General features: G+C 42.5%; 1 protein-coding gene across 1 annotated transcript in view; it reads left to right on the top strand.

The window, feature by feature from the left end:
* WDR43 (WD repeat domain 43) overlaps positions 1–25,511 on the top strand; it is a 1,886,673-nt gene that overhangs the window by 1,732,155 nt on the left and 129,007 nt on the right. The window contains exons 16-17 of the mRNA XM_044059887.1: positions 16,717–16,786; positions 20,916–20,965. Of these exons, the coding sequence (XP_043915822.1) occupies positions 16,717–16,786; positions 20,916–20,965 (120 nt within the window). The remainder of the gene's footprint in view (positions 1–16,716; positions 16,787–20,915; positions 20,966–25,511) is intronic.

Here is a 25,511-nt window from a genome sequence, read left to right as displayed (position 1 = left end):
TTAACCTAGGTTTCTACCTGGGCAAGAAGGATCTAAAGATGTCATTGGCCATTGCGCAAATAATGCCAATGTCCCCATATTGGAAAGAGGATATCAGCCGGAGCCCTAGATGAGGGTAAAGTTCTGGAAGACTGGCCAGCAGCAGTCTACCTGCGGGTAGGCTATCCCAAGACTGCAGCAGTGAAATTACTCAAACATGCACATTTATGGTAAGTTCTTAACACAGCTGTACTTTTAACCTCCTCTTGCTGTAGTTGTTCCAGAGCTAATGTATATTAGCTATGATGTGTTGTCAGTAAATCAGAGATATATGGAAATAGAGATATATGAATATAGACATATTCTATTGAAATATAAAATATTTTCACTTCTAATATGACAAGTTAATTTAGTAGTATTAAGTCATTATTATACTTTGCATACTGATTAGAAGTTCAACACAGCACCCCCAGCTGCATCAGAGTAGAGTGTAAGATGTCAGACTGGCAATGAAAGCCACTAAATCAGTAACTCTGATGCTGATTTATAAAATTTGATATTTCAGTCCCCCTTTGAGACTTCATTATAAAACTTTTATAAATTACCACCACACCTTTGAATAGTATACCTTCTTGAATTTCAGTGCAGCAATACACTAACTTTTGCTGCTTTATTTCTTATTATGGTATTTTGCAAAGGAGAAAAATATCTAGGGTAATGTATAGGATTTTTTTTTTGATAGAATGCTTTTATCATTAAGTTATAAATACAAGTCATTGCTCTGTTCTGTGTACTGAGCAGAAATTTAACATTGTATCCACAATGGAAGCTGGGAGTAGTACAAGATGTTAAACTGAACCAGTGTTTGTCTTACCTGTGATTAAAACTCCTTACGTTGGTACTCCTTTAAGATTTCATTATAAAACTGCTGTTTTATTCTACCCCAGGACGCTCAGGAACAGCCCACTGGAGGAAATGATCAGTTTAGTCAAGTTATTGGGAGCAGATAGGTTACTAGAGTGGTACGAGGGTAAGCAGAAGTTTGCAGTGCAGGTTAGAGACTGCTTTCTTTATGAAGGATTATTAACAGAGTGCATGCAAAGCAAAGGAGATATGGAAGTACTAAGTAAAAGACCAGCTCTGGTAGAATTTTTTTGTCTAGTCTAGAACAGAAGCTGGTGGTGGTAAAGGGATAGCTAATAGGGCATATAAAACGTTGCATGATAACTATAAGAATCATTCATAGGAGGTTGTTGGCAAAGGTTGGAGAAAAACGGCAAGGCAAAGGCAGAACGATGATGGGGCATCTCTTGGATTCCGGATATGCAACAAGGTCCAGAAGTTTTAGGATTTTTGGACGGAAGTAATTGCCTAGTTATTTTTATACTCCAAGTAGACTTCTCAGTTTTTCCACAGGTTCAGGGCAAGTGCTGGAGACTCTGTGAGAGAGGTGTAATTGGGAACATGTTTTGGGGATTTGAAGTATTGGCAGATGTAAAAATTCCCTACAGAGTACTTGCTTAGAACTGTTGAAGGAACAAACGGTTAAAAGGATTCTTTTCATTCTTTTTCTTTTTGAGTTGGGATATAGGGTCTGAATTGCCAGTAAACCTTAGTAAGACTTTACAAAGTTTAAAACTGTTAGCCGCAAAAAAGTACTAGAAAGTGGAATTGAGAATCTAAGCCATTTGAAATTAAGTATTGAATATTATAAGAAATGAAAAGAGCTTTAAGATGGGACCTTTAGTAAAGGAAGGGAGTAAATTGGGTCTATATTATAATGTTGAACTTGTATAAGTTGAAATGTTATAATATCGAACCCTGAAGTCCAAAATCCAAAAATAATGAAGCCACGGCATATCGAACCCCCCCCCCCCCCCGGGAAAAAATCTGAGAGCCATTTTTGGGGCTTTGCTGTTTCCTCCACTGTGATGCAATCTCTGAGTTGGTATATTTAAGTAGGGGGGTGTGGGGGACACAGCCCCCCCCCCCACACTTAGTTTAAGATTTTTTTTTTGTCTCTCACGGAACAGTGAATCCCCCCCCCCCCCCCCCCCCCCGGGGAAAAAAATTGCTGTTCTGTGTTTTCGTTATTTTTGGGTTTCGGACTTTAGAGTTCGATATTACAACGTTCGAACTTACGTTAGTTCGACGTCGTGATATAGACCCGAGTAAATTATATAGACGTAAATGGACTCTGAGAACGAAACATGCTGGATGTTCAGAGGGAGAAATGAAGTTTAAAGAGACAGGAGTTGAGCAGTATATGCAATTTTGGAGTTATTGAAAATTATTCAAAAGCAAAATACATGTATATTGCACAAAAATGGAAAATTACTATGGCTTGTTTTCTTTTCTGGTAATGTATTTATACTAATGTCACTGATTAAAGTGCAATGATTGTATAAAGGTTTAAAAAAAAAAAAAAAAAAAAACTGAAGTTCAGTAACAGCTTAATGCTGAATTTGACATGACCAGTTTAGCTGCTTGGGCATTGTAGTTGCAGCATGTTAAAACTGGAAAAATACATTTTTTTCTGGAGAAAAGAATAAGGATTTTTAATTTGATGTAACGAGTACTTGGTGCACACATTCTAGTTTTTGGTTTTAACTTGCTGTTTGAGCCATGGTTGGAACCAAGTGTAATGCCAAACTGTGGCAGCAAAGTGCACTAAAACATTTAATTTTTCGATCGGCGTAGGAAGCGGTTTTTAAAAAAAAAAAAAAAAAAAAAAAAAACAGAATTCTAATAGGACACTTGACTACAAACGTACTGAAGAACATAGTCTTTTTTTCTGCAAAGATTTCATTGCATCTCAGTTCTGATATGTGTAACATTGCAGTACCTTTAGGTTTACCATGTATGTAGTAACAAATGTTGCCTGCCTTGGTAAAATACATGTTTTTTCACTTCCTGTTCTAATTTTGAGTTCAGTTCTTTTGAACAGAGGATGTTCTGTAGTCCCATCTCGCCTTCATTCTTACATATGGGTTCGGAGCCGATCCTCTGCTCCGAATCTGCCTATTACAAAGCTCAAAGTCTTCTAGTTGGCTCGTGGCTAGGTAGGTATCCCATAGTGCACCAGTATAAGCCCCACATGTCGTTTGCCATGTCTATGAGTTCAGATGTGCTTCTTGGCAGTGGCTAAGTTTAAAACCTTTTCTATTATTACATTACTGTTTATCTATAGCGATTATTCTTGTTCCAGATAGCTTTTGTAGTGTTGGAGTAGTTTTCAGACCTGTTAGTTGTTGAGAACTGGTTGGCCTGTTGGCCCTTGTTCTCGGTTTGGTATCCTATGTGCTAGTTTTTCTAATTAACATGCAATTTTGCTTTTATTTTTGCTATATATTGTGTGCAGTCTCTTGTTTATTAGAGATTTAGAAATTTTAGATATTTAGATTTTAGCTTGTGTGCAGGGTCGTTTGATAGTTTTTGACCCATTTTTCTACGGCTTAGTGTTTTGAGCCATAGATTTCCAATTGAGAAAGTTAGACATTTAGATATTTCAAAATTTAGTTTGTGTGCAGTGTCATTTGATAGTTTCTGACATTCTACATCTTAACCTTTCTACCTAGGTCTGTTTGTTAGAGGGCCTAGTTCTCTGTCTGTTTTCTCTTTCCCAGGGCTAGGCCCGTTTGAGTTAGAGGACCTAGCCCTCGTGTGTGCAAGATAGTGTGGTAAGGGCTAGGCCTGTTTAAGTTAGAGGACCTAGTTCTCATTGTGCTTGTGTGTTCCTGCTTAGCTAGTTATGTCTAAAGAGGCTGAAGACCACAAACCTTCGGGTTTCAAAAAATGTGTAAAGTGCTCCCAGCAGATGTCAGTTACGGATGGCCATAGTAATTGTTTATTGTCTCGGAGCCATTCATTTGCAGGAAACTTGTTTGTTCTGCCATTCCTTCAGCTTCAGAGTTCTCCAGGAGCAGAACAAGCAGCTAATTTTGAAAGGTCTTCTCAAGCCTTCCTTCGAGGAAGGCTTGGCCAGTTCTTCTCAAAATCACATTTTTCTAAAAAAGAGAAGGTTAAGGTGACGATGAGGCATTTCCCGGCGCCGTCCGGTGTATCGGAACCTCCTCAAAAACTATGTAAGCCCGATAAGACTTCTACCTCCTCGACTGCACTGTCCTCTGAGCCAATCAAGGTTGTTGAAATTGGGAATTCAGTTTTGGCCCCAAGCACCTCGAAGCCGACTACTGAGAAGACTACATCGGAGCTGGTCCAGAAATTCCTTGCCGGTCTCCCCTACCTTAAGATCTCTAATTCTGCAGAGGTCCAGATTACCCACACGGTCTTCCAGATCCTCCAGGAGCCTGTCAGAGAAAGATGTAGAGAGAGTAGTGCTTAGACTCCTGAAGTCGTCTGCCTTGCCAGAAATGTTGGCTCCGACCCAGTGTGTTTTGGAGCTCCTGAGTCCATCCCCCCTGATGTTCTTCATTCCACATTGCTGCAGTCCTAACTATTGGGTAGTCCGCTGTCCAGTCGGCCCGAATACCAGAGTATATGGCTGACGTCGGTCAGGGCGCATTAGACTGACGTCAGTACGTCAGGGTACTAATGCGCATGACCGACGTCATATCCTCAGTCTTTTTTGCCGCATGGTCCGATGCAGAAGCAGTTTTGCGAGTGCAGGTTGGCGTTCTGAAATTTTCTGAAGTCGGAGTTTCAGACCGAATCAGAGTTGGCTAAGTACCCCGTTGGGGAACATTTTGGTTTTTTTCTTGCCTCAGTATTTAACCGGATGTCAGAAAAAGTGAATAACTGTATTTCTTGTGGGAAACAGATACCTCATAGGGATTACCATACCTTGTGTATACCTTGTTTAGGGCCTGAGCACGACGTTGTTGGATGCCGCTCTTGTGCTAGGTTTAACAAACGCACTATTAAGAGAAGGTTAGACTGTGCCAGGTTAGTGTTTGGGAAGCGTTGCAATTATAAAATGCCGTCGGATGCTCCGACGCCCGCTTCGTCCAAGAAGCGCAAGGACAAAACAGCGAAGCCTAGGGTTGATGAACCGCCAGTCCCGGACGTCGGTTCTTTAGAAGGCTCAGTGGAGCCAGAGGTTTTGCCAGGAGTTTCTTTGGAGTCGCAGGCAGAGACTTTACTGTTACAGGATGTGCCTTCTCAGGAGGTAGGCCAGGCTGAGGGGGCTTCTCAGGTAACTGTTCTTCCCTCTCTTCCCAAGGTAGTTAGAGCCTCTCCTTCTGTTTCCAAAACTTCTTTGAGAGGTAGGCCAAGTTTAGCTTCAGTGGGGGCTTCTCCTAGCACTTCAGGTTCTGTGCCTAAGAAACATATGCTTAAAATGGCAGAAGATTTGATTACTATGATTAGAGGTTCTATGCCCCTCCCTGATAAGAGGCCTAGGGTGGAACCTGAGTTTGATAGTTTTGAACAGTGTTCAGAGGCTTCTGAGTCTTCTGGAAGATTTGCAGGAGTATCCTCCTTATTCTGATTCTGATGTGGATGATTCCACTCCTACAGCTTCTCCTCCTGAGGATTTCTCATTTTCAGAGACTCTGCATTCCATGAGGGAGCACTTTAAATGGGAAGGCCAGGATTACTCTGATTCCAGGAAAAGGCTTAGGGAATTCTTGTTTTTACCCCAGCATAGGCCCTTAGCTATACCTCCTGTGTTGAATGTGGTGGAAGATGTTTTTGCAGAGGCTTCCCTGAACCCTGATTCTTTGCCTCCTGCTCCTGTTAAACCTGATAGGTACTATAGGGTGCCTGAAGCTCATAAGTATCTTTTTAAGAGTCCTAGGGCAGACCCGGAAACTGTTTCTCAGGGACCTAAAGGTGTTAAGGCCTCTGTGGTTAAAAACCCTGTTCCCACTCATAAAGAGGCAAGGGCTTTGGATAGATGAGGAAAGAAAGTGTATACTTCTTCCACTTTAGCCATGAGGGCGTTGAATTGTCAGTTTCACATGCTAAAATATCAAAATTATCTCCTTTCACAACTGAAATCTAAGGTGGATGCTTTGGCGGAAGGTATTGAGTGTAAAGAGTTGCTGGATTTAGTTCATGTGTCTGAACAAGTGGGTAAGCATTCTTTGCAATGTGGTTTTGATGCTGTACAGGCCTCCTCGAGGGTGGCTGCCACTAGTTCTGTTCTTCGCAGGCATGCCTGGTTGAGGGATCAGAATTTAGCTGAGCATGTTAAGACAAGGATTTTGGATGCTCCTTTACAGTCTGATGTGTTGTTTGGTTCGCCTGTGGAAGCAGTTTTAAAGAAAATGGAGGACAAAGCTAAGTCTATGCAAACTGTTAAAGATTTTTGCAGGTGCAGCCACCAAGTTTAGTAGAAATTGGCCTACTAAGGGATGGACATATCCTGCTTATGATTCCCAGTCTAGGGGTAGGTCTAGACGTGGTAGGGGCAGAGCTCAAGGTTCTTTTAGGCCTAGAACAGGAGTTCACCTGCTCAGACTTCTGGTGAGGGCAGGGGTCAGTCCTTTCGTAAACAGACCCAATGACCTGCCTTTTCAGCTGCCAGTAGATTCTCGCCTGGCAGCTCCTTTGGGAGGAAGACTGTCTCTTTTCAAAGAAAATTGGGATTTAATTACTCAAGACAGATGGGTGTTGGATATCATTCACCACGGTTACAGGTTTTATTTCCATACATTGCCCCCTTTCAAAGGCATGCCAGACGTTCCTCCTCCACAAAGGGAAGAGGCTCACAAGCAAATTTCTCTGTTACTCCAAATAGGGGCCATTCAGCCAGTCCCTGTATCAGAAAGGGGCCTAGGATTTTATTCTCGCCTGTTCCTAGTACCAAAGAAGGGGAACACGTGGAGACCAATTTTGGATTTATCTATCCTCAACACTTATCTGGACATTCCCAAGTTCAAGATGTTGACGTTACAACAGCTTTTACCTCTGCTGGGCAAAGATCACTGGATGGTAACTTTAGATCTCAAGGAAGCTTACCTTCATGTGCCTATAAGACTAAGTTGCAGGAAGTATCTGCGTTTCGAGCTGGAAATTCTCATTATCAGTTCTCTGCATTGCCCTTTGGCTTATCTACTGCCCAGAGTATTCACAAAGGTTCTGGCTCCAGTGATAGCTTACTTCAGGCTAAAAGGAATTCAAATCTATCCTTACTTGGACGACTGCCTGATTCTGGCTCAAGAAAAGGAAGACCTTCTACAGCATCTGGAATATGTTATAGCAGTGCTAAGATGCCTAGGGTATTCTGTGAACGAAATAAAGTCCAGTCTAGTACCCTCTCAAGACATGTGCTTTCTGGGTGTGAGACTGAATACAGCAGCCCAGATGGCCTTTTTAACCCCGGACAAACAAAAGAGTCTATCCCTTTACTTCCATCAACTATCTCATCAGTCCGTGCTGACTGCAAGGACAGTCCTTCAAGCATTAGGGTTCATGGCATCTTGTATTCTGGTGCTTCCCAATGCCAAACTGCATATGAGGAAGCTGCAATGGTATCTCAAAAATGTATGGACACAGCACTGCCAGGATTTGGACACTGTCATTCAAATAATACCTTGCCTTCAAAAAGAATTTTTGTGGTGGGCTCAGGAATGTCACCTAAACAAGGGACTCTCTGTGACCCGCCAGAGGCGAGTCAGATTTTAACGACAGATGCCTCGGACATTGCTTGGGGAGCTCATCTAAATGGAAAGTGGATACAAGACAAGTGGCCTGCCAGACTACAGCATCTACATATCAACATGAAGGAGATGTTAGCAGTCCAGTTTGCATTAATGGCTTTCAAGGAGTTACTTCTTCCAGGGCAGGTGTTGATTCTAACAGACAACACAACTGTCATGTGGTACATCAACAAACAAGGGGGAACACATTCTTATCCTCTATGCAGGCAAGCAATGATTTTATGGGAGACTGCGCTCAGCCTGCAACTAACTCTTCAGGCAAGGTTTCTGCCGGGAGCACAGAACTCCTTAGCAGATGTGTTAAGCAGACAAATCATGGATCCCCACGAGTGGAAACTGGATCTTCATGTATTTCAGCAATTGACAGTGTCATGGGGAACTCCAGACATAGATCTGTTCGCTTCTCCACTAAACCACCAGCTGCCAAAGTTTTGCACAAAGGGGTTTCATCACACAGCTTGGAAAGTGGATGCTCTTTCTTTCAGTTGGAAAAATCTTCATGTGTATGCCTTTCCACCTCTGCCTCTTCTTCCAAAGGTGCTCTTAAAGGTCAGACAAGACAAGCCAAAGATGATTTTAATAGCTCCAGATTGGCCTCGGCAACACTGGTACCCACTACTGAGGAGTCTGGTAAGGAAGCCTCCATGGCCTTTACCTTTGATTCCACATCTGTTATCTCAGAAGGACGGTCATCTGCTCAATGTCAAGCTTCACTCTCTTCATCTAACAGCCTGGCATATTCTGTGTTGAAACACAGCAGGTCTCAACTTCCTCAACAAGTTTTAAATGTGATTATGGAAGCTAGAAGACCTAGTACAAGGAAAGTGTACGCAGAAAAATGGAAGAGGTTTTTATTTTGGAGTACAGCAAAGAATTTGGAGATTTCTGAGCCTAATTTGAGTGTGGCTCTTCAATATCTTACTGAGTTATTGGACAAAGGTTTGTCCTTCTCTTCCATTAAGATTCATGCTGCAGCAATTTCAGCTCACTATGATTGTGACCCACCATTGTTTTCGCATCCTTTGTTCAAGCAGTTTCTTAGAGGGGCAAAGAATATAAGACCCCACGTAGAGCTCCTACTCCTGCTTGGGATCTCAATTTTGTGTTGGAAAAACTTACTCTACAACCTTTTGAGCCTGCGGCTACTGCTGAATTGAAATACTTGTCATGGAAGACTGCTTTTCTGTTGGCTATTACTTCTGCAAGAAGGGTGTCTGAGTTGCAGGCCCTTATGGCAGTAGAGCCCTTTCTGATTTTCCATAAGGATAGGGTATCATTACATACTAATCCTTCCTTTATGCCTAAGGTGGTTTCTAGTGTGGCTTTAAACCAAACTATTCATTTGCCTACTTTTTATGCAGACCCCAAAATAAAGGGGAAAAGATTTTGCACACTTTAGATGTACACAGGCAATTGCGTTATTATTTAAGCAGGACTAAGGATTTTAGGCAGTCTCAGCAGTTGTTTGTTTCTTTTGCTTTGAGTTCGCAGGGCAAGCCTGTGTCAAAACAAACTATTTCTAGGTGGATTGGGTTTTGCATTGCATTTTGTTATTCCCATCATGGCAAGGAGATTCCAGCTGGGATTAGGCCTCATTCCACTAGGGCTACTACCACTTCAACAGCATTTCTAAGGGGGGTGGCAACTAAGGATATTTTGGAGGCAGCTACTTGGAGTTCAGTGCATACTTTCTCTAAGCATTATCACCTTCCTCTCTACTCTAAGTCTAGGGCTGGTTTTGCCACAGCTATTTTGCAAGGCATGTTGTCAGCTCCTGCTTCTTTATGATTTGCCAGCCTCCCTTACCTCTGCTTTGGGATTCTACCCAATAGTTAGGACTGCAGCAATGTGGAATGAAGAACATAGTACAGTTTTGTACCTACCATAAATGTAGATGTTCGAGGATCCACATTGCTGCAGTCCAATTTACCCTCCCTCCTTCCCCTCTGTGTTTAGGGGTGGTTGTGTAGGTGAGGTTATATGCTGATATTTTTGTATATATTTTTGTATATATTGTACATATTTTTGGTGCAGGTATATTGGGCCTTGTCTTTTTAGGGTCTTCTGACATCTGGGGCAAGAAAAGACTGAGGATATGACGTCGGTCATGCGCATTAGTACCCTGACGTACTGACGCCAGTCTAATGCGCCCTGACCGACGTCAGCCATATACTCTGGTATTCGGGCCGACTGGACAGCGGACTACCCAATAGTTAGGACTGCAGCAATGTGGATCCTCGAACATCTACATTTATGGTAGGTACAAAACTGTACTTTGTGGTTCCTCCGAGCTGCACCGGGCATTCGGAGCCGGAGTGTTCGGTACCACTTGGGGAACCTTCGGATCCAGCTCCCCTCAAGGCTGTTTCGGAGCAGAGTTCTGCACAGACACCTTTGGTGCCGTCCGTGGTGTCTAGGAGCCGAAGCTCTCCGGTTGGCCCTGACAGGGACACTTGGACCAGAACCTCCTCGGTTCAGAGTCTCCTCGGTGCGTTGGCTAGGGTGAGCTCTGTCCCCACAGCCATCTCGGAGCCGATGGCTCTGGAAGCAATGACTTCCTCTGTCTCCTCAGAGCCAAGGAGGTCTTCGGAGCCAGAGAGATCTGCCTTCGAGATGATGAGGAAGTATGCTGTCTCTCATAAGCTCCACTCTTGGGTACCGGTGCTCTTCTCACTCGGCCACCGACCTGTGTCTGAGCACCTACTCTCTCTCTCGACAGCAGAGACCCGCAGCCTCAGGGACCCCCGGTTAGTGGCCCCCAGTCTTCCGGGACCTCCTTGGAATATCCTTCTGAGGAGACCCCTCTGAAGAGGACATGCAAGCGGAAGCATGTAGACTCCCAGGATGAGTCCATTACCTCCGACACTGACCTTGAGGAGTCAGAAGGGTCTTCCAAGTCATCCTCTGATGTCTCCTTTGTAGACATCTTATAGATCCTTAAGCAGAGGGGCGGCTGGCCCACTGTTGCCCCTTCTGATGAGGAGTCAGTGTACCTGAAGGCTTTTGGGGTCTCAACCATCAGCCACTTGGGTGTCTCCACCTTTTGATGAACTTTTAGACCTTGTTAGTCGGAAGGTGTGGGAGACTCCTGATGCCGTGGAGCCAGTTCCCAGGAGACCCAATAAATTTCTGTCTGCTCCCAAAGAGAAGGAATTCTTGTCCAAGGGCGTGCCTGTAGATGCCTTGTTGGTGGCGGCGGCAGCCACTAAGAAGGAGCTAGCGGAGACTTCATCTGTCCATCTGCCGAATAAGGAGTCTCGAATGATGGACAGATACAGGAAGCATATCTTTTCGTCAGCGGCATTCCCACTCAGATAGCCGAACTATCAACACATTTTACGAGGCTTCAGAGAGATCTCCTTAAGGAGTTGGGAGATGCTCTGCAAAGTACATCTACTGAAGGAGTCCCTGAGAGGGTGTCTGCTTAGTTGTCCACCTTAAATTCCATCGTTAACTCCTCCATGAGGCTGTTTTTTTTATGCAGCCGACGGAGCGAGTAGGGCAGCGGGTTCAGGAATTTCCCTTAGGAGACACTCCTGGATGTGCTTGTGTAATTTTGTGGAGCCGTTCAAGTCTACCTTTACCAACGCCCCCTGTGACAGTCCTTCGTTGTTTTTACCCAAGGTAAAAGATACGCTACCAGGTGCGAGCAAGAAGGGAAAACACTCTCTGCCGTGGGATTATGTTTTACCATTCCCCTCTAGACCATATCCTAAGGGTCAGAGAGAGGTGGTAAGATGTGGTTTAAGAAGTCACAGATATTTTTCCTGGATGCACTGGGTGACTCCTTCAGAGGCAGAGGAGGAGGAGCAAATGGTGGACGTCACCCTAGAGGCAGGGGCGGCCTGCAAAACCAGGGAGGCAGTGATTTGTTTCGAGGCCGTCCCTATCCGCGCTCCTGATGTGGAGCTCAGCTGTGCTTCTCTGGAGTCGGTCGGGGTTCGCATTTCTTTGTATCCAGAAGCCTGACTAAACATCACCCAAGACAAATGGGTGCAAAGAATTATCACCAGAGGTTACTCCTTACCCTTTTGTCTTCCACCTCACGTTCCCAAGAAGATCCTGGATGTTCCACCCAATCACAGGGATCAAGCAACTGTAGAATTGAAAAAGTTGCTCGCAAATAGTCATCCAAACCGTCCCTGCAGACCAGGTAGAATTTGGAACTTACTCCAGATTCTTTTTAGTGACAAAACGTACAGGGGACTGGAGGGCAATTTTGGACCTCAGCAAACTAAAAGAATCCGTAAAGAAGGACAAGTTCCGGATGGTGACACTGCAGTCTATACTCCCTCTGTTAGGGAAAGAGAGTTGGATGTGCTCAATAGACCTCCAAGATGCGTACTACCATATAAAAATGGACAGAGTGTCTAGGAGCCACCTACGCTTTCGGCTGGGAGCCAGTCATTACCAATTTCGTGCTCTGCCCTTTGGTCTCCACAGCCCCCAGGGTGTTCACCAAATGTATGGCTGTAGTGACAGCTCATCTGAGACCTCTAGGATTCCAGGTGTTTCCATACCTGGACGACTGGTTCCTGACCGCCTCCACCAGGCATCTACTCCTTCAAACCAGAGATTCCACTATCCAACTTTGTTCCCAATTGGGGATTACTATAAATTGGGAAAAATATGCCTTATCGCCCTCTCAGTTTGTGACTTTCATAGGTGCCGAAATAGACACAGTCGCCATGTTAGCTCGTCTCGTCTTCCTGCAGAAAGAGTACAGAATGTCACACAAGTTCAGTATACTTCCTTTGCAAAAAGTCAAGGCAAAGACAATGCTGAAACTCTTGGGGACTATGGTCTCCACCATAATGCTAGTCCCTCTTGCCAGATTACATATGCAAAATCTTCACTGGCTTCTATTGTCCCAGTGGTCCTTTCAACAACTGCCTCTATCTCATCACATCATCTTAACAGTCTTGCAAAAAGAATCTCCATTGGTGGATCCATCCCGACCAACTAATGACAGGCACGGCACTCCATTCCTTCCTCACCAACCCGTTGCTACTGTGACCACGGATGCCTCACAGGGTGCGGGGGCATTATCTAGGCAGGACTGTCCAAGGCACATGGCAAGATGACGAGGCTCACCTGCATATCTGTGTCCTAAAGATGAGCGGTGCTTGTAGCGTTGCAAGCACTTCACGACCTTCTTCCTCTTGTGACTATAGCAATCCAGTCAGACATGTCTGTGGTACGGTATCTCAACAAACAAGGTGGAACCAGATCTTACCCCCTTTGTTGGGAGGCGATTCGTGTTTGGAAGTGGGCGATATCTTCCCAGTGCTTTCTAGTGGCAATGCACATCCCATGGACAACCAGCATGATAGTAGACAGTCAGCCGGGCAATCTTGATGCCTCACGAGTGGTCTTTGAAGCAGGAAATAGCGGAACAGATTTTCCGCAAATGGGGGCGGCCTTGCTGTGATCTTTTCGCCAGTCCGATCAACACCAAATGCAGCAGCTACTTTTCCCTTATCACCCCTCTGGGGGAGTCGCTGAGAGACACACTTGTTCGCGATTGGCCCCTGGGTCTCCTTCATGCTTTCCCTCCCTTTTCTCTCGTATCCCAGGTGATTCAGAAAGCAAAGCTGTTGGGAAGCAAAATGATTCTCATCACTCCTTACTGGCTTCATCAGATTTGGTCCTCCTTTCTCGGGCCTCATCTACTAGACGATCCATGGACTCTGGACCCAGTGCCAGACCTCTTGACACACGTCATGCTCTCTTCACCCCAGCCTCCACACCCTCAACTTGACAGCGTGGCTGCTCCAATTCCATCCCTAGTCAGGCTTCATGATTTTTCACCTGCTGTGATCCACATTCTCATTTCTTCACATAAACCTTCCACTAGAAAGTTATACAATAGCAAATGGAGAAGGTTTTCTATCAGGGCTGAAGAAAGGAGTGTTGACCCTAACACTGCGTCCATTCCAGTGGTTTTAGAATTTTTGTCTGAAGTTTTCCATCAGGGATCTGCTGCTGCCACAATTAGGGTCCAGTTGGCAGCGATATCTAATTTTCATTTGGCTCAACATGAGTCTAACCTGATGTCACATAGATTGTGTAAAACCTTCCATAAAGGTGCTACTTTGCTGAGATCCCCTTTTCAGGACCCAGTAGCTTCCTGGGATCTAAACTTTGTTCTGTTCAAAATAACTTCTCCGCCCTTTGAATCTGCTCATTCGTGTCCACTGAAATTTCTGTCTTGGAAGACTTAGTTTCTAGTAGCCATCACATCTGCTAGACTGGTATCAAAGTTATAAGCACCGTCTATCAAGGCCTCTTATTTGATTTTCCACAAAGAGTCTCTCTTCGCACAAATTCATCTTTTATCCCTAAAATTTGCTCTTACAATAACTTGAACCAAACTATAGAGTTGCCGGTATTTTTCCCTGACCATTCCAACGCAGCCGAATACAAATTTCATCAGTTGAATGTTCACAGGCAATTACGGTTCTAGCTTCACAGGACTAAGGATCTTAGAAAATCAGACCAATTGTTCGTATCATTCTCCGATTCCAAACTAGGTCTCCCAGTCTCCAAAGTGACCCTATCCAATTAGATTTCGAGCTGTATTGCCTTCATTTATTCTTCTAATGGAAAGACTCTACCGTTCAAGATTAAGGCTCATTCTACACGGTCCCAGTCTACATCTGCTGCCTTTCAAGCCAGACTTTCAATTGACAATATTTGTGCAGCAGCAACCTGGGCTACCCCTCATACCTTTATTATTCATTACAACTTGGACCTGACTTCTAGGGGTGGAGCCTCCTTTGGTTCCACGGTACGCAGGAGTATTTTTCCGTGAGCCGCCCAAGAATAAGATGCTAGGGACACTGTCCCATATGTAAGAATGAAGGCAAGGTAGGACTACAGAACATAAAGAAGTTATGTACTCACCATAACGTTCCATCTTTGTAGTCTATCTCTCCCTTCATTCTTACGAACTCACCCACCTACTCCCATCCTGGAAGGATCTGGAGACAAGATAATATTACCATAATAGGGTGGAGACCTTTCATTATTGTTTTTTCTGATTAGCCTTAGTTCTGCCTTTCTATAGTTTAGCAGAAAACAAGATCCGGGGATTGTACTGGTGCACTATGGGATACCTAACTAGCCATGAGCCAACTAGAAGACTTTGAGCTTTGTAATAGGCCGAGTCTGAGCCATGGATCGGCTCCGAACCCATATGTAAGAATGAAGGGCGAGATGGACTACAAACATGGGACGTTATGGTGAGTACATAACTTCTTTTTACATATCCTTCGGCTGGAAACTGTATGTTGTCAGGCTATGACAACAGAAGTGAAACACTGGCTTGCCATCTTTTATACAAGATGGTGTCAGTTCCACAACAGTAAACAAAAAAAAAAAATCAGAATTCTAGTAAGATGTTGGAGTACAAAAAGCACTCAGAAATGCTTTTCTTCATAAAGAATTTTCAGCATTTCAGTCATGATTTTAACAGAAATGTTGCTTTGCCTGCTGAATTTACTGCCTCTAGAGTGTGGGCACGTAGTGCAAGTATATTCAGGAAGCTAGTTTCATTAGGCCTTTTGATGAGAGGTCGTATAGCCAACCCCCCCAAAGCTCTCTAAAATTGAGTCTTTTAGTTGTTTGAGGCCATATGTCTGTTACTCTGAAGTAGTTCAAAGGAGCAAATTAGAGAATTCTAATCAGACTTGGGTGCAAAACTTTGTCTAGAATCCCAATGCAAGTACCAGCGATACCAGATTTAAGGTCATATGCCAAACATTATGCTAATGTGATGCACTTTGCTACATCCTCATTTAAACTGGAGGGTGCAAACTTCTGTATTTAGGTGTATACCAGTAAAAGATCATATCTCCAAAACCGTATGAATTATTACATCAAATTTCTCAGAATAACATGTCGTGACCTCACCTGTACAATGCACTTGGGTGTTGATTCCCCATTTAAACTATAGATGTGCAACTTTATGTAGTGTGTTTCTTTGACTGCATACAAGTTGAAATTGGGTGTGAGGCACAATTCCAGTGACAAAAGTCCATATTCAGGCTGAAAATGCCGTGACAGCTCAGTTTAGTATTCTAGGCCATTATTGTAGTCTTCATATGAATCGCAAGCTAAACGCATCAGCCCCAGTGGGAACCATGCATGGGGAGACTGGCAGTGAATGCCACTGAAGCAGCAGTTCTGTATACGAGGACATCCATCACTTTTGCTAAGGCAATACACACACAAAAAAAGGAAATTCTAATAGGAGACTTAAATACATAGCACACTCGAGTGCTGTTTTACCTCCAGTGATTTTTAACATCAGTACAGATTTGCAGAGTAGCATATTCAGTACATGCTGTGTCCACAGTTATGTAGCTCATTGTGTTACCTTCAGGTGTATTGTGTACTGTTCCTATTCCTATCAGTGTTCACTTGACCTTTGCTTTCACCTACAAACTGCCCCAGACTAATACTTGCTTCTGGGGATCAGCAGTAAGATGCTGTCACCAAAAACAGAGAAGTAATGGCAGCGTGCATATATGCATATTGTGCTACAGCATATAAAAAGTTGTCTGTTTCACTTTTCCTGAAAATACAGTATTTTCATTTCATTGGAGCTCACAGATGTGCATTAGATGAATGCAGTGTTTATAAGCCAGAAAAGTGTTTATCTTTTGACTGGGGTTAGTCTCACTAAGCTAGTGGCCTCTTTTCATGGGGGGACCTAAGGCAGTACTTGTACTATGAGGGAAAATTTAGCTAGGGTATCAGAGAACTTCCCCTAATCTTTTCAATAGGTGTGATCTTTTACATCCACCAGATCTACCACCAACTTAAGCAGATGGGACTTTGGTTTAATGTGTCATATGAAGGATGATGCAGTGGCAATGATGGGAAGAATATTTAGATTATTCATCTTACTGCAAGTCATGGAGTTTATAAAGAAAGAAAGCTGTTAAATGCTGCTTAGAATATTTTTGTTGGTTTCTGCATTGAGTACTGTCACTCTACAAAATTTTGGCCACATATGATTGCTGGCATAGTAGGCTCTTAAACTTGTAGATTTGTTTTGAACAGTGTTCTTTAACTGGAAAAGTAAAAGTATGATTTTTTTTTTCAGGTTTCATCTTCTGAAAAAATGCAAAACATGGGTGATGCAAGTCAAACTGCAAAACTTGTTTATGAAGAAGGTAAGTAGCAGCATGTCTTGCACTTTGCCACACAAAATGCTTAAACAATGACAAAGTGCTTTGCACCTTTTCAGTCGTGTTGGGCTTTTGAGCCTACTACATGAATGTTCTTTGCTGTTTTTGGTGTCTATTCAGTAGGTAATCATACGTGAAGTTTTTTTATTCTTCACTAGATATTACTGATTTTTAAAATAAAACAGATTTTTAATGATTGTCTTCGTTAACTGGTGACAGTCATAGTGCTGTTTGATCATGTAAAATGTCTGTCAGCCTTGCAACATTCAGATTTGGGGTGGTCTTAAAGTGAGCAAAAATAGAAACTATAGAGAAATAAATATGCTTGGTTTGATTGTATATGGCATGATGTTCGATCTAGCATTGAGGACCATCTGCAGTGTGTATGCGAATGGAATTATCTTTCATTCCATTCCACATTGGCTAGCGCTTTGAAGCGTGCATATATGGGTATATGCAAAACAGTAGGTAGTACTTCTCTTAATGTTACATGCCATACTAGAACACACCTCACCCTGAGTCCACCTCCACCTGTTCTTTTCTGTTCCTCACGCATTTTGAATATTAGTCAGAAGCCCCCATGCTAGATGGTTAAAAGCAGTAAGCTAACAAGTGCTGATTTTGGCCATTAGAGTTCAGGACCCCACACCTGCACAGTTTTTTTATTATGTGGGAGAAGAGCACCAGGGTCCTTAGCTTGTGTCACTTCTTAAAGAATTGCAGCAGTTTGTTCTGGAGGGATACTTGCATAGCTCCAGGCCTATGCCACATCACTGCTAGAAATTATAGCACAGTTCTGCTATAGGTCACTGCCTGGGGGGGGGGTCTGTCCTCGAGATGGTCTGCCATTCTCCAAAGGAATGGCATGAATTTTTATCAACTAGTAAGGGTTCGAGTTTGCAGCCATGTTTTACATTAACAGGTGGACCTTAAAGTGGATCCATGGTACATACCATGAGGACGCATCAAGGGTGTTTGTACCACCTTGTCTCTGAGCAGCTGGAAAAGACTACACAGTTACTGGTTGGCTTCTGGGAAGCAGCTCGATTCTCCCAGCATAGTTTGGTGGGTAGCATTCTGGATGGATGAACCCCCCCCCCCAGAAAAAAAAAGGTATGTTCCAGAGTGCACTGTCTTCCCACAGGCCCTTCAGTGTCATGGTCCTTGATTTAGGCCCAAAACTTTATAAGCAGTTCCTTTAAATAACGTGAAACTCGTCAGTGTAAGTGCAGGAGTGCAACTTTGGGTAGCATTTGTCTGGCACATTCCAGAGTGTCTGTGTCCTTTGCTTTGACACTTGATGCTCACTTCTTGGTGGTTTGATATGTCACACATCACCCATATGCTTACATGCCCAGTCTGGAGATGGAGTAGTTGGGTGTCCCTCTCTGTCTGCTGCTTGGAAATCTTCAGAAGACCCTACAGTTCATTACCTTTGATAAACAGAGCCAGACATTCGTTCCTTGCAGCTGTTCACCTTGGGTTTTTTTTTGGATGCAGTTTAAGGGCAGGAAGAAGTATCATGAAATCCTCAGAAATGTCTGAATAAATATCACAAATCCCTTAGAGCCCATGGTCATGGATACCATTTGTGAAGTGAGGAACCACCCCAGATACTGCTTACTTGGCCTCTGAGAATATTTATTACCTTTTTGCAAGCCCCTACCATGAAGAGGTTTTTGCAAGCCCCTACCATGAAGAGGTACTTCAGATGAGTTTCTGAAAGGTTTAGACATTTAGCATGTCTCTTTCTGAGAAAGACCTATGAGTCCTTAAGACTTTTGGTGTCCATGACCATGTTTAGAACCCACTGTTTTTTGTGATGGTCGTCTGAGCTAGGACAAGCTCAAACAACCACTCCACCCACAGAATGCCCTTGATGTTGGTCAGAATTATGACTTCTGAGTTGGCAGAACTATCCTCCAAGGTGACGTTACTGGCTGCATGGTGTGTGTGGAAGGCTGTCTGCCATGTGAAGACCCTTGTGTGTTTGTTAAAGGACTTTTGGAAGGGGTTGATGGGTCTAGAAGATGCTGGTATGACAGAGGTGATGGAGAATCATAACATCTTCAACAGTAGTGAAGGGCCTCTTTTGTTTTTCAGAAAGTGTTCAATAAAGATTGACAGCATAGCAAAAAATAGAACCTCTGCTGAAAGGCAGACATCCAGGATAGTCTGCTTGATCTCATTTCTGAAGGGCAGTTGTAGGCACATTACCTGCCTCAGAGTCTGCATGTCCTGCAGGGACTTGATAATCCTGCTCCATGTAAAGTGCACTTAGTCATAAAACTGGACCACAAGGACTTATACTGATTTAGAAAATATTTAATATGGTTAATATTATTTTGTTTCTTTGGATGTATTTTGTGTGTGTGCTCCTTTGTAATCCCACCATCATGCTAGGTTTAATGAAGCCCACCTGGCAAAAGAGCTGCATTGTTCTTAGCTTGTCTGACTAAGCTTTATACTATTCAGTTAGTGTCACATGTTTGTATATACTTTAAAAGTTACGCTTTCAAATTGTTTGTATCTTCATAATTTCACACATGGGCTGTGTTTCCCAATAGCTTCATAAAAGCAAGCTAAACATTTTTTTTTATAATTCACCATTCCTGCACACACAGTATTTTACCTGGAGTCAAAAGAGATATGTTAACATTTCTGTGATGCATTACAGCTATGTACCAAATACTGGAATCCCACTGCCCCACCCATAGCTCAGCATCCAAACATCCATCCACCAGTCAGGTTTCACTTTTTTAAATCTGTGCTAGCTAAACCACATACACCTATATCCACTGAACAGTAGCCTTAATCAGTAGGCCCATTCATTGGCTCATTCATCCACCTACCTAACCTGTCTCCACAATAAGGCTTAGTTTCATCAGAAGTATTCCTGTCTGTCATCTGCACTAGACTATTCAGATCAATCCGATGCCAACATCAAAACTGATTTTCTGAGTTGGAACCTGTGTACATTCTGTATCACTTGCAAGAGAATTTAGATGTGAAGAATCCCCCTCACAAGTACAAAAACATACATCAAAAATAAACAGCTTTTTTTATTTTTGGATTTGAAGACTGTCTGCATGTGGATGTTTTAAAGACCAGAAGAAATGCAGCAGATGAGATATCTCTGCAATTTCTAAAGTTCTTCCTGAGACACATATGCCTTCAGTTGTGCAAGTTATGGAAGGAAAGAACTAGAAGAGGGCCCAAACCCTGGCTCTTTGGCACAAGGGGATAACGCCCTGACTGTAACTAGGATGACTTGAGATCATTTAGTGATTTGGGAAGCTGGATAAGAGACCTGCAGCTCGCATCATTATGCTGTTGCCTAGGAGGGAGAGTTGTGGTGTCTTTACCCTTGTGGTGTCTTGATGCTACAGGGAAGTGGCATAGGCAACTTCCATGAGAGAAGTCCTATGAGGGTGGGGTCTACCCAAGCCTGTGTAGTAGCCCTTGCAAAGGAGTGTTGGGGAGCAGGCACATCTGTATGTCATGGATGTAAGCAGTTTCTCTGCAGAATTTACGTTGCTACAAGGGAAAGGGTTAGACAGCATATTAAAACTGCTGTAATGGCTGCTAGGATGGCAACTTCACAGTCAGCTGTCCTTCACAGGGAAACAAATGGGCTAGGCATAGCTCTTGCCATGTAAGGAATGAATGGGCCAACACATCGTGAAGAGGTGATGGTCAGCAGTCAGTGGGTCACTAAAAAAAAAAAAAAAAATGCTCCCCCTTCTGGTACCCTGTACAGACACTCATGAAAATCATTTTGTATGATAAGTGCTCATGTATGTTATTTATGGCAGGTGAAACTGCAACTTACTTTTCTAAAGGGGAATCAAGTTGAGAATGCAGAAACTAAGTGCACCCTTTTTTCCTGACCGAGTAAGACACTCTGACATAAGCTTTGGGACTTGCATTTTCTCATGTTCAGAAAATTGGTGAACAACTCAAAACAAGTTCTGATGCAGTAATGCGGTATCTCCTCCACCCCACCCCCACAGAAGGCTTTCTTGAAAAGAAAAAAAAAAACAATATGGTAAATGCAGGTAGATGTGATTTATATTCCTGATGTTAATAGTATGTATATATTTTTTTTATCTAGAATCCTCATCAGAAGAAGGTTCTGAAGATATGGTGGCTGATGAGTCAGATGTAAGTAAATCATTTTATTTAAAATAAGCTGCTTGTGGGTCTTTTGTTTAAAAAATGTGACTGTCAGTAAATATATTTGGACATCTAATTTGTCCGTTTCACTGCCTGTTTGCTAAGCTGCAGATGCTTCATAAGCAGCAACTTTTATTGCTTTTTCTTATGACTGTCCTGCAGATTGCATACAAGAAAATTATTATAATTGCTTTTTTTTTTTTTTTTTTAAGAAGTGTTCAGCATTGTGTGCAGATGTTCATGTTTCACTGTTGCAGTCATTACACTTGGGTTATCCTGCTGGCAGGCTACCCGCAGTCTGCCTGAATTCCAAAGTCCTGGTCCGGCGTCGGTTGCTGTCGCCTCTTCCCCTGACGTCAGTGCACCAGGGGGTATAAAAGTTGCAGCTGACGCCATTTTCATCAGTCTTTCTTGCCGCGCGGTGCCCGAAGCAAAAGCAGTTTGAAAGTGCCGGTCGGCTGACTCCTGAGATTTTCGAAATTGAATTTCAGATCCGAAGTCTTCTATAAAGCTAAGTACCCCATTGGGGAAACTTTTTTTCTTGCTCCAGACCGATGTCAGAAAAAGTTAACAATTGTATTCCGTGTGGGGAAGCAAATACCTCATAAGGATTTTCATTCTTACTGTATTCCTTGCCTAGGCCCTGACCACGACATTGCTAGTTGTCGGTTTTGTGCTAGATTTAACCAACGCACTATTAAGCGTCGGTATGATTTTGCTTTTCATTACTTTGGCTGAAGGTTTAACTACGTAATGCCGTCGGAACAACCGACGACCGGAGTTCATAAAAAACGCAAGGAAAAATAAAAGGACAGGCATCCAAGGTCTAAAACCGACGACGAAGCCTCTTCTAGGCCAGTTGCCGGTTCTCAGTAAGGCGCCTTCTCAGCCCCAGACACCCACTACCTCAGAGCCACAGGCTGCCTCCAACTCCCACGTGGAGACAACTAGGCCTCTGGATACTTAAGGTATTGGGCCATGGGAAACTAATCCCTCAGATGGGTCCAGAGCCGCTGAGCAGGCATCAGCTTCTGAGGGTGTTTTCAGACCTACACAGCTTTATATCAAGCCAACTTCAGCATCCAAGACAAAGACTAAAACAGTTTTAAAGACAAGGAAACCAGTACAGCATTCTCCAGGACAGACTTCCATGCCTAAGAAACAGATGCTCAAAATGGCCGAAGACCTAATTACTTTGATTAGGGGCTCCCATCCCCCTCCTGATAAGAGGCCTAGGCAAGATACTGAATATGATTCCTCTGATAAGGTTTCCATTTCCTCTGACTCCTCTTCAGAACAGGGATACTCTATTTCTCCCTATGAGGATTCTGATGCTGAAGAATCTATTCCTTCAGCTTCTCCTACTGAGGATTACTCATTTGGTGAAACCCTGCATACCATGAGGGAGCATTTCCACTGGGAGAGCCAAGATTATTCAGATTCCAAGAAAAGGCCCAGAGACTTTCTTTTACTACCTCAGCACAGACCTCTTGCTATTCCTCCTGTTCTAGACATTGTAGATGTATTTTCAGAGTCCGGCCTATCTCCCGACTCTTTACCTCCTGCACCTGTTAAGCCAGACAGATACTACAGGGTTCCAGCTTCTCATAAATTTCTATATAAAAACCCTGCTGCTGACCCAGAAACTATTTCTCAGGGTCCCAAAGGGGTCAAGGCTGCTACTGCAAAAAACCCTGTTCCCTCAGATAGAGATTCTAGGGCACTGGACAGATGGGGGAAAAATGTTTACACTTCTGCTGCCTTGGCTGTAAGGGCTTTAAATTGTCAGTTTCATATGCTTAAATATCAGCAATACTTAATGTCTCTGTTAAAACAGAAAATGTTGACAAATTCTGAATGTTCTGAGAACAAGGAATTGCAGGATTTATTGCATGCAGCTGAACAAGTGGGAAAACATACTTTGCAATGTGGTTATGATTCACTGGAGGCCTCTTGCAGAGCCGCTGTAACAGGATCTGTCATTAGAAAGCATGCTTGGTTAAAGGAACAGACACTGCCTGATCATGTTAAAGCAAAATTATTGGATGCTCCATTACAGCATGAAACTTTGTTTGGTGTTAAGACAGAAGAGGTGTTGAAGAAAATGGAGGATAAAGCTAAATCTATGCAGACAGTGAAGGATTTCTTACAGGTACAGCCACCCAGATTTAGCAGGAACTGGCCTTCTAAGAATTGTTCCTTTCCCGTATCAGACAGGCCACGAAGAGGCAGATACAGATGCACACAAAAACCTTAAGGAAACAGTCCTGCAGCGATAAATTCAGTGAATCCAATGAAAGCAAATAGTCGCTTGGTAAATACAATATTGTAAGCACTTTTATTACACACAAGAACTTTCGGTAGGCTCAATATCCCACCTTCAGACAAAACAATGCATTCAAGGGAAAACTTAACTTAAATACTTTTTACCCTTGTTAATGACCTCATAATTGAGGACCCACCTACAATTAAAACCACTACTATTGAATACATAAAACCTTTCATTAAGTTCTAAAAGAACCTGTTATACATACTATTTTTAAAAATCAATACAAACCACATGTGTAAACCATAAATACTATTGTTCTATATCATATTAAAACATATATTCATATTAAAAATAATAATAATAATAATAAACAAACAAATACATAACCCCACATAAATACATAACCCCACATAAAGCGAGGTATAATTCCATCAGTAAAAAACAACGATAAAAAGCAGAAACAGCTGCCATGAATGTGGGAAATCATCAACCCAAACCAGCCAAGCCCTCTAAAGTTGGTAAGAGTCTAATGTGCTTACCAAATATGTTAACCTGCACTGACAGAATGTTGCCTCCATATTTCTGAAAAGCATGATAGGATTTACAAACAAAGTCACTAAAACTAATTTTGTGAACTAATCCTACCCTATACTACTAATAGTATTGGGTCCCTTGCTTATAAACCAAATGATGGATAGATCTAAAGTCCTGTATATATATACAAAAACAGTGTGTATATGCCTATATACAATACATGCCCACACATCATTTTAATGATATAAGGGTCTAAAGTCCTGTATGTATATACCAAAACAACGTATATATGCATAAATACAATACAAGCCCACACATACCCCCCCCCCCAAAAACAAACACAGAGAACATAGGACTGAACAAAATGTGAATGATATATGGATTATCTACGCAAGGCCAATAATTTCAAAATACAAGACAATGACACAGCTTCATTAATTCCTGGATATATATATATGCTCCTGTTCTAATTTGCCAGAATAACTCTTCTTTTTCCAAATTAATTTGCCAAGGGCCACTATTTACATCAGTTACAACTTGCTTAAGGACAGAGAAATAGAAAGTATGGTCAGGGTGTTCCATAACATGGCGGGCCAATGCATTCCTAAAATCCATCTTTGATGTTGCATAAAGATGCTCGTATATGCGTTTACGCAACACCCTTCGGTCTTTCCTATATAGAAGCGGTACATTTGTTGCATAAGGCCACATACACCACTGCTCTTGCCCCACAATTAAAACTACCCATAACTTTGTATCTCTCTTTATTAATTGTAACTTGTGTTCCTTCCTGTATATTCTTACACTGGTGACATGTCCCACATTTGGTCATACCTTTATATTTGTTAAACCCTACTTTTTTAGTTCTTTCCAAAAGGGATTTTAAGCTAAAACCCTTTCTAAATGTAAGGTTAGGTACTGACCCTAGTGTCTCAGTTAATTGTCTATCCTCCCTAATAATGGACCAATTCTTCTGTAAAATGTCCCTTATTAGACGATGGTCAATCGAAAAAGTACACAAGAATTTTATGTTAAAATTAATTCCTACCTTATTCGATCCCATATTTCCTATACTAACTTGGTCCGTTGGGGTATCCAAGCTCTGTGGGTATAGAATAGGTTTGAAATGTCCAGAAAACCTTTTCATCTCTACCTCTTTCTTAATTTCAGTAAGAAGTATCCCAGGGTAGCCCCTATTCAGAAACATGTTAGTGAGTTTATCGCATTCATTTATGAAATCCACATCCCTAGTAGTCATACGCGCTGCCCTTACCATCTGTCCTTTTACTACAGCTCTTTTTTGATGGTAGGGGTGGCAACTACTGAAATGTAGAAACCCATTAGAATATGTGGGTTTGCGATAAATCTCACTAACGAATCTGGATTCGATGTAATCTTTACTGAGAAGAATATCTAAATAATTAATTTGGTTAAAGTTAACCTCATACGTGAAATCCAGGAAATCTGTAAACGTCTTCATATTATTAATATATTAATAATTAAGAAAGAGGTAGAGATGAAAAGGTTTTCTGGACATTTCAAACCTATTCTATACCCACAGAGCTTGGATACCCCAACGGACCAAGTTAGTATAGGAAATATGGGATCGAATAAGGTAGGAATTAATTTTAACATAAAATTCTTGTGTACTTTTTCGATTGACCATCGTCTAATAAGGGACATTTTACAGAAGAATTGGTCCATTATTAGGGAGGATAGACAATTAACTGA

This window comes from Protopterus annectens, chromosome 1.part2 (assembly GCF_019279795.1).
Source record: "Protopterus annectens isolate FY-2018-M chromosome 1.part2, PAN1.0, whole genome shotgun sequence".
NCBI lineage: Eukaryota > Metazoa > Chordata > Ceratodontiformes > Protopteridae > Protopterus > Protopterus annectens.
The sequence above is the reverse complement of the archived record's forward strand: the minus strand, read 5'-3'. Positions and strand labels throughout refer to the sequence as shown.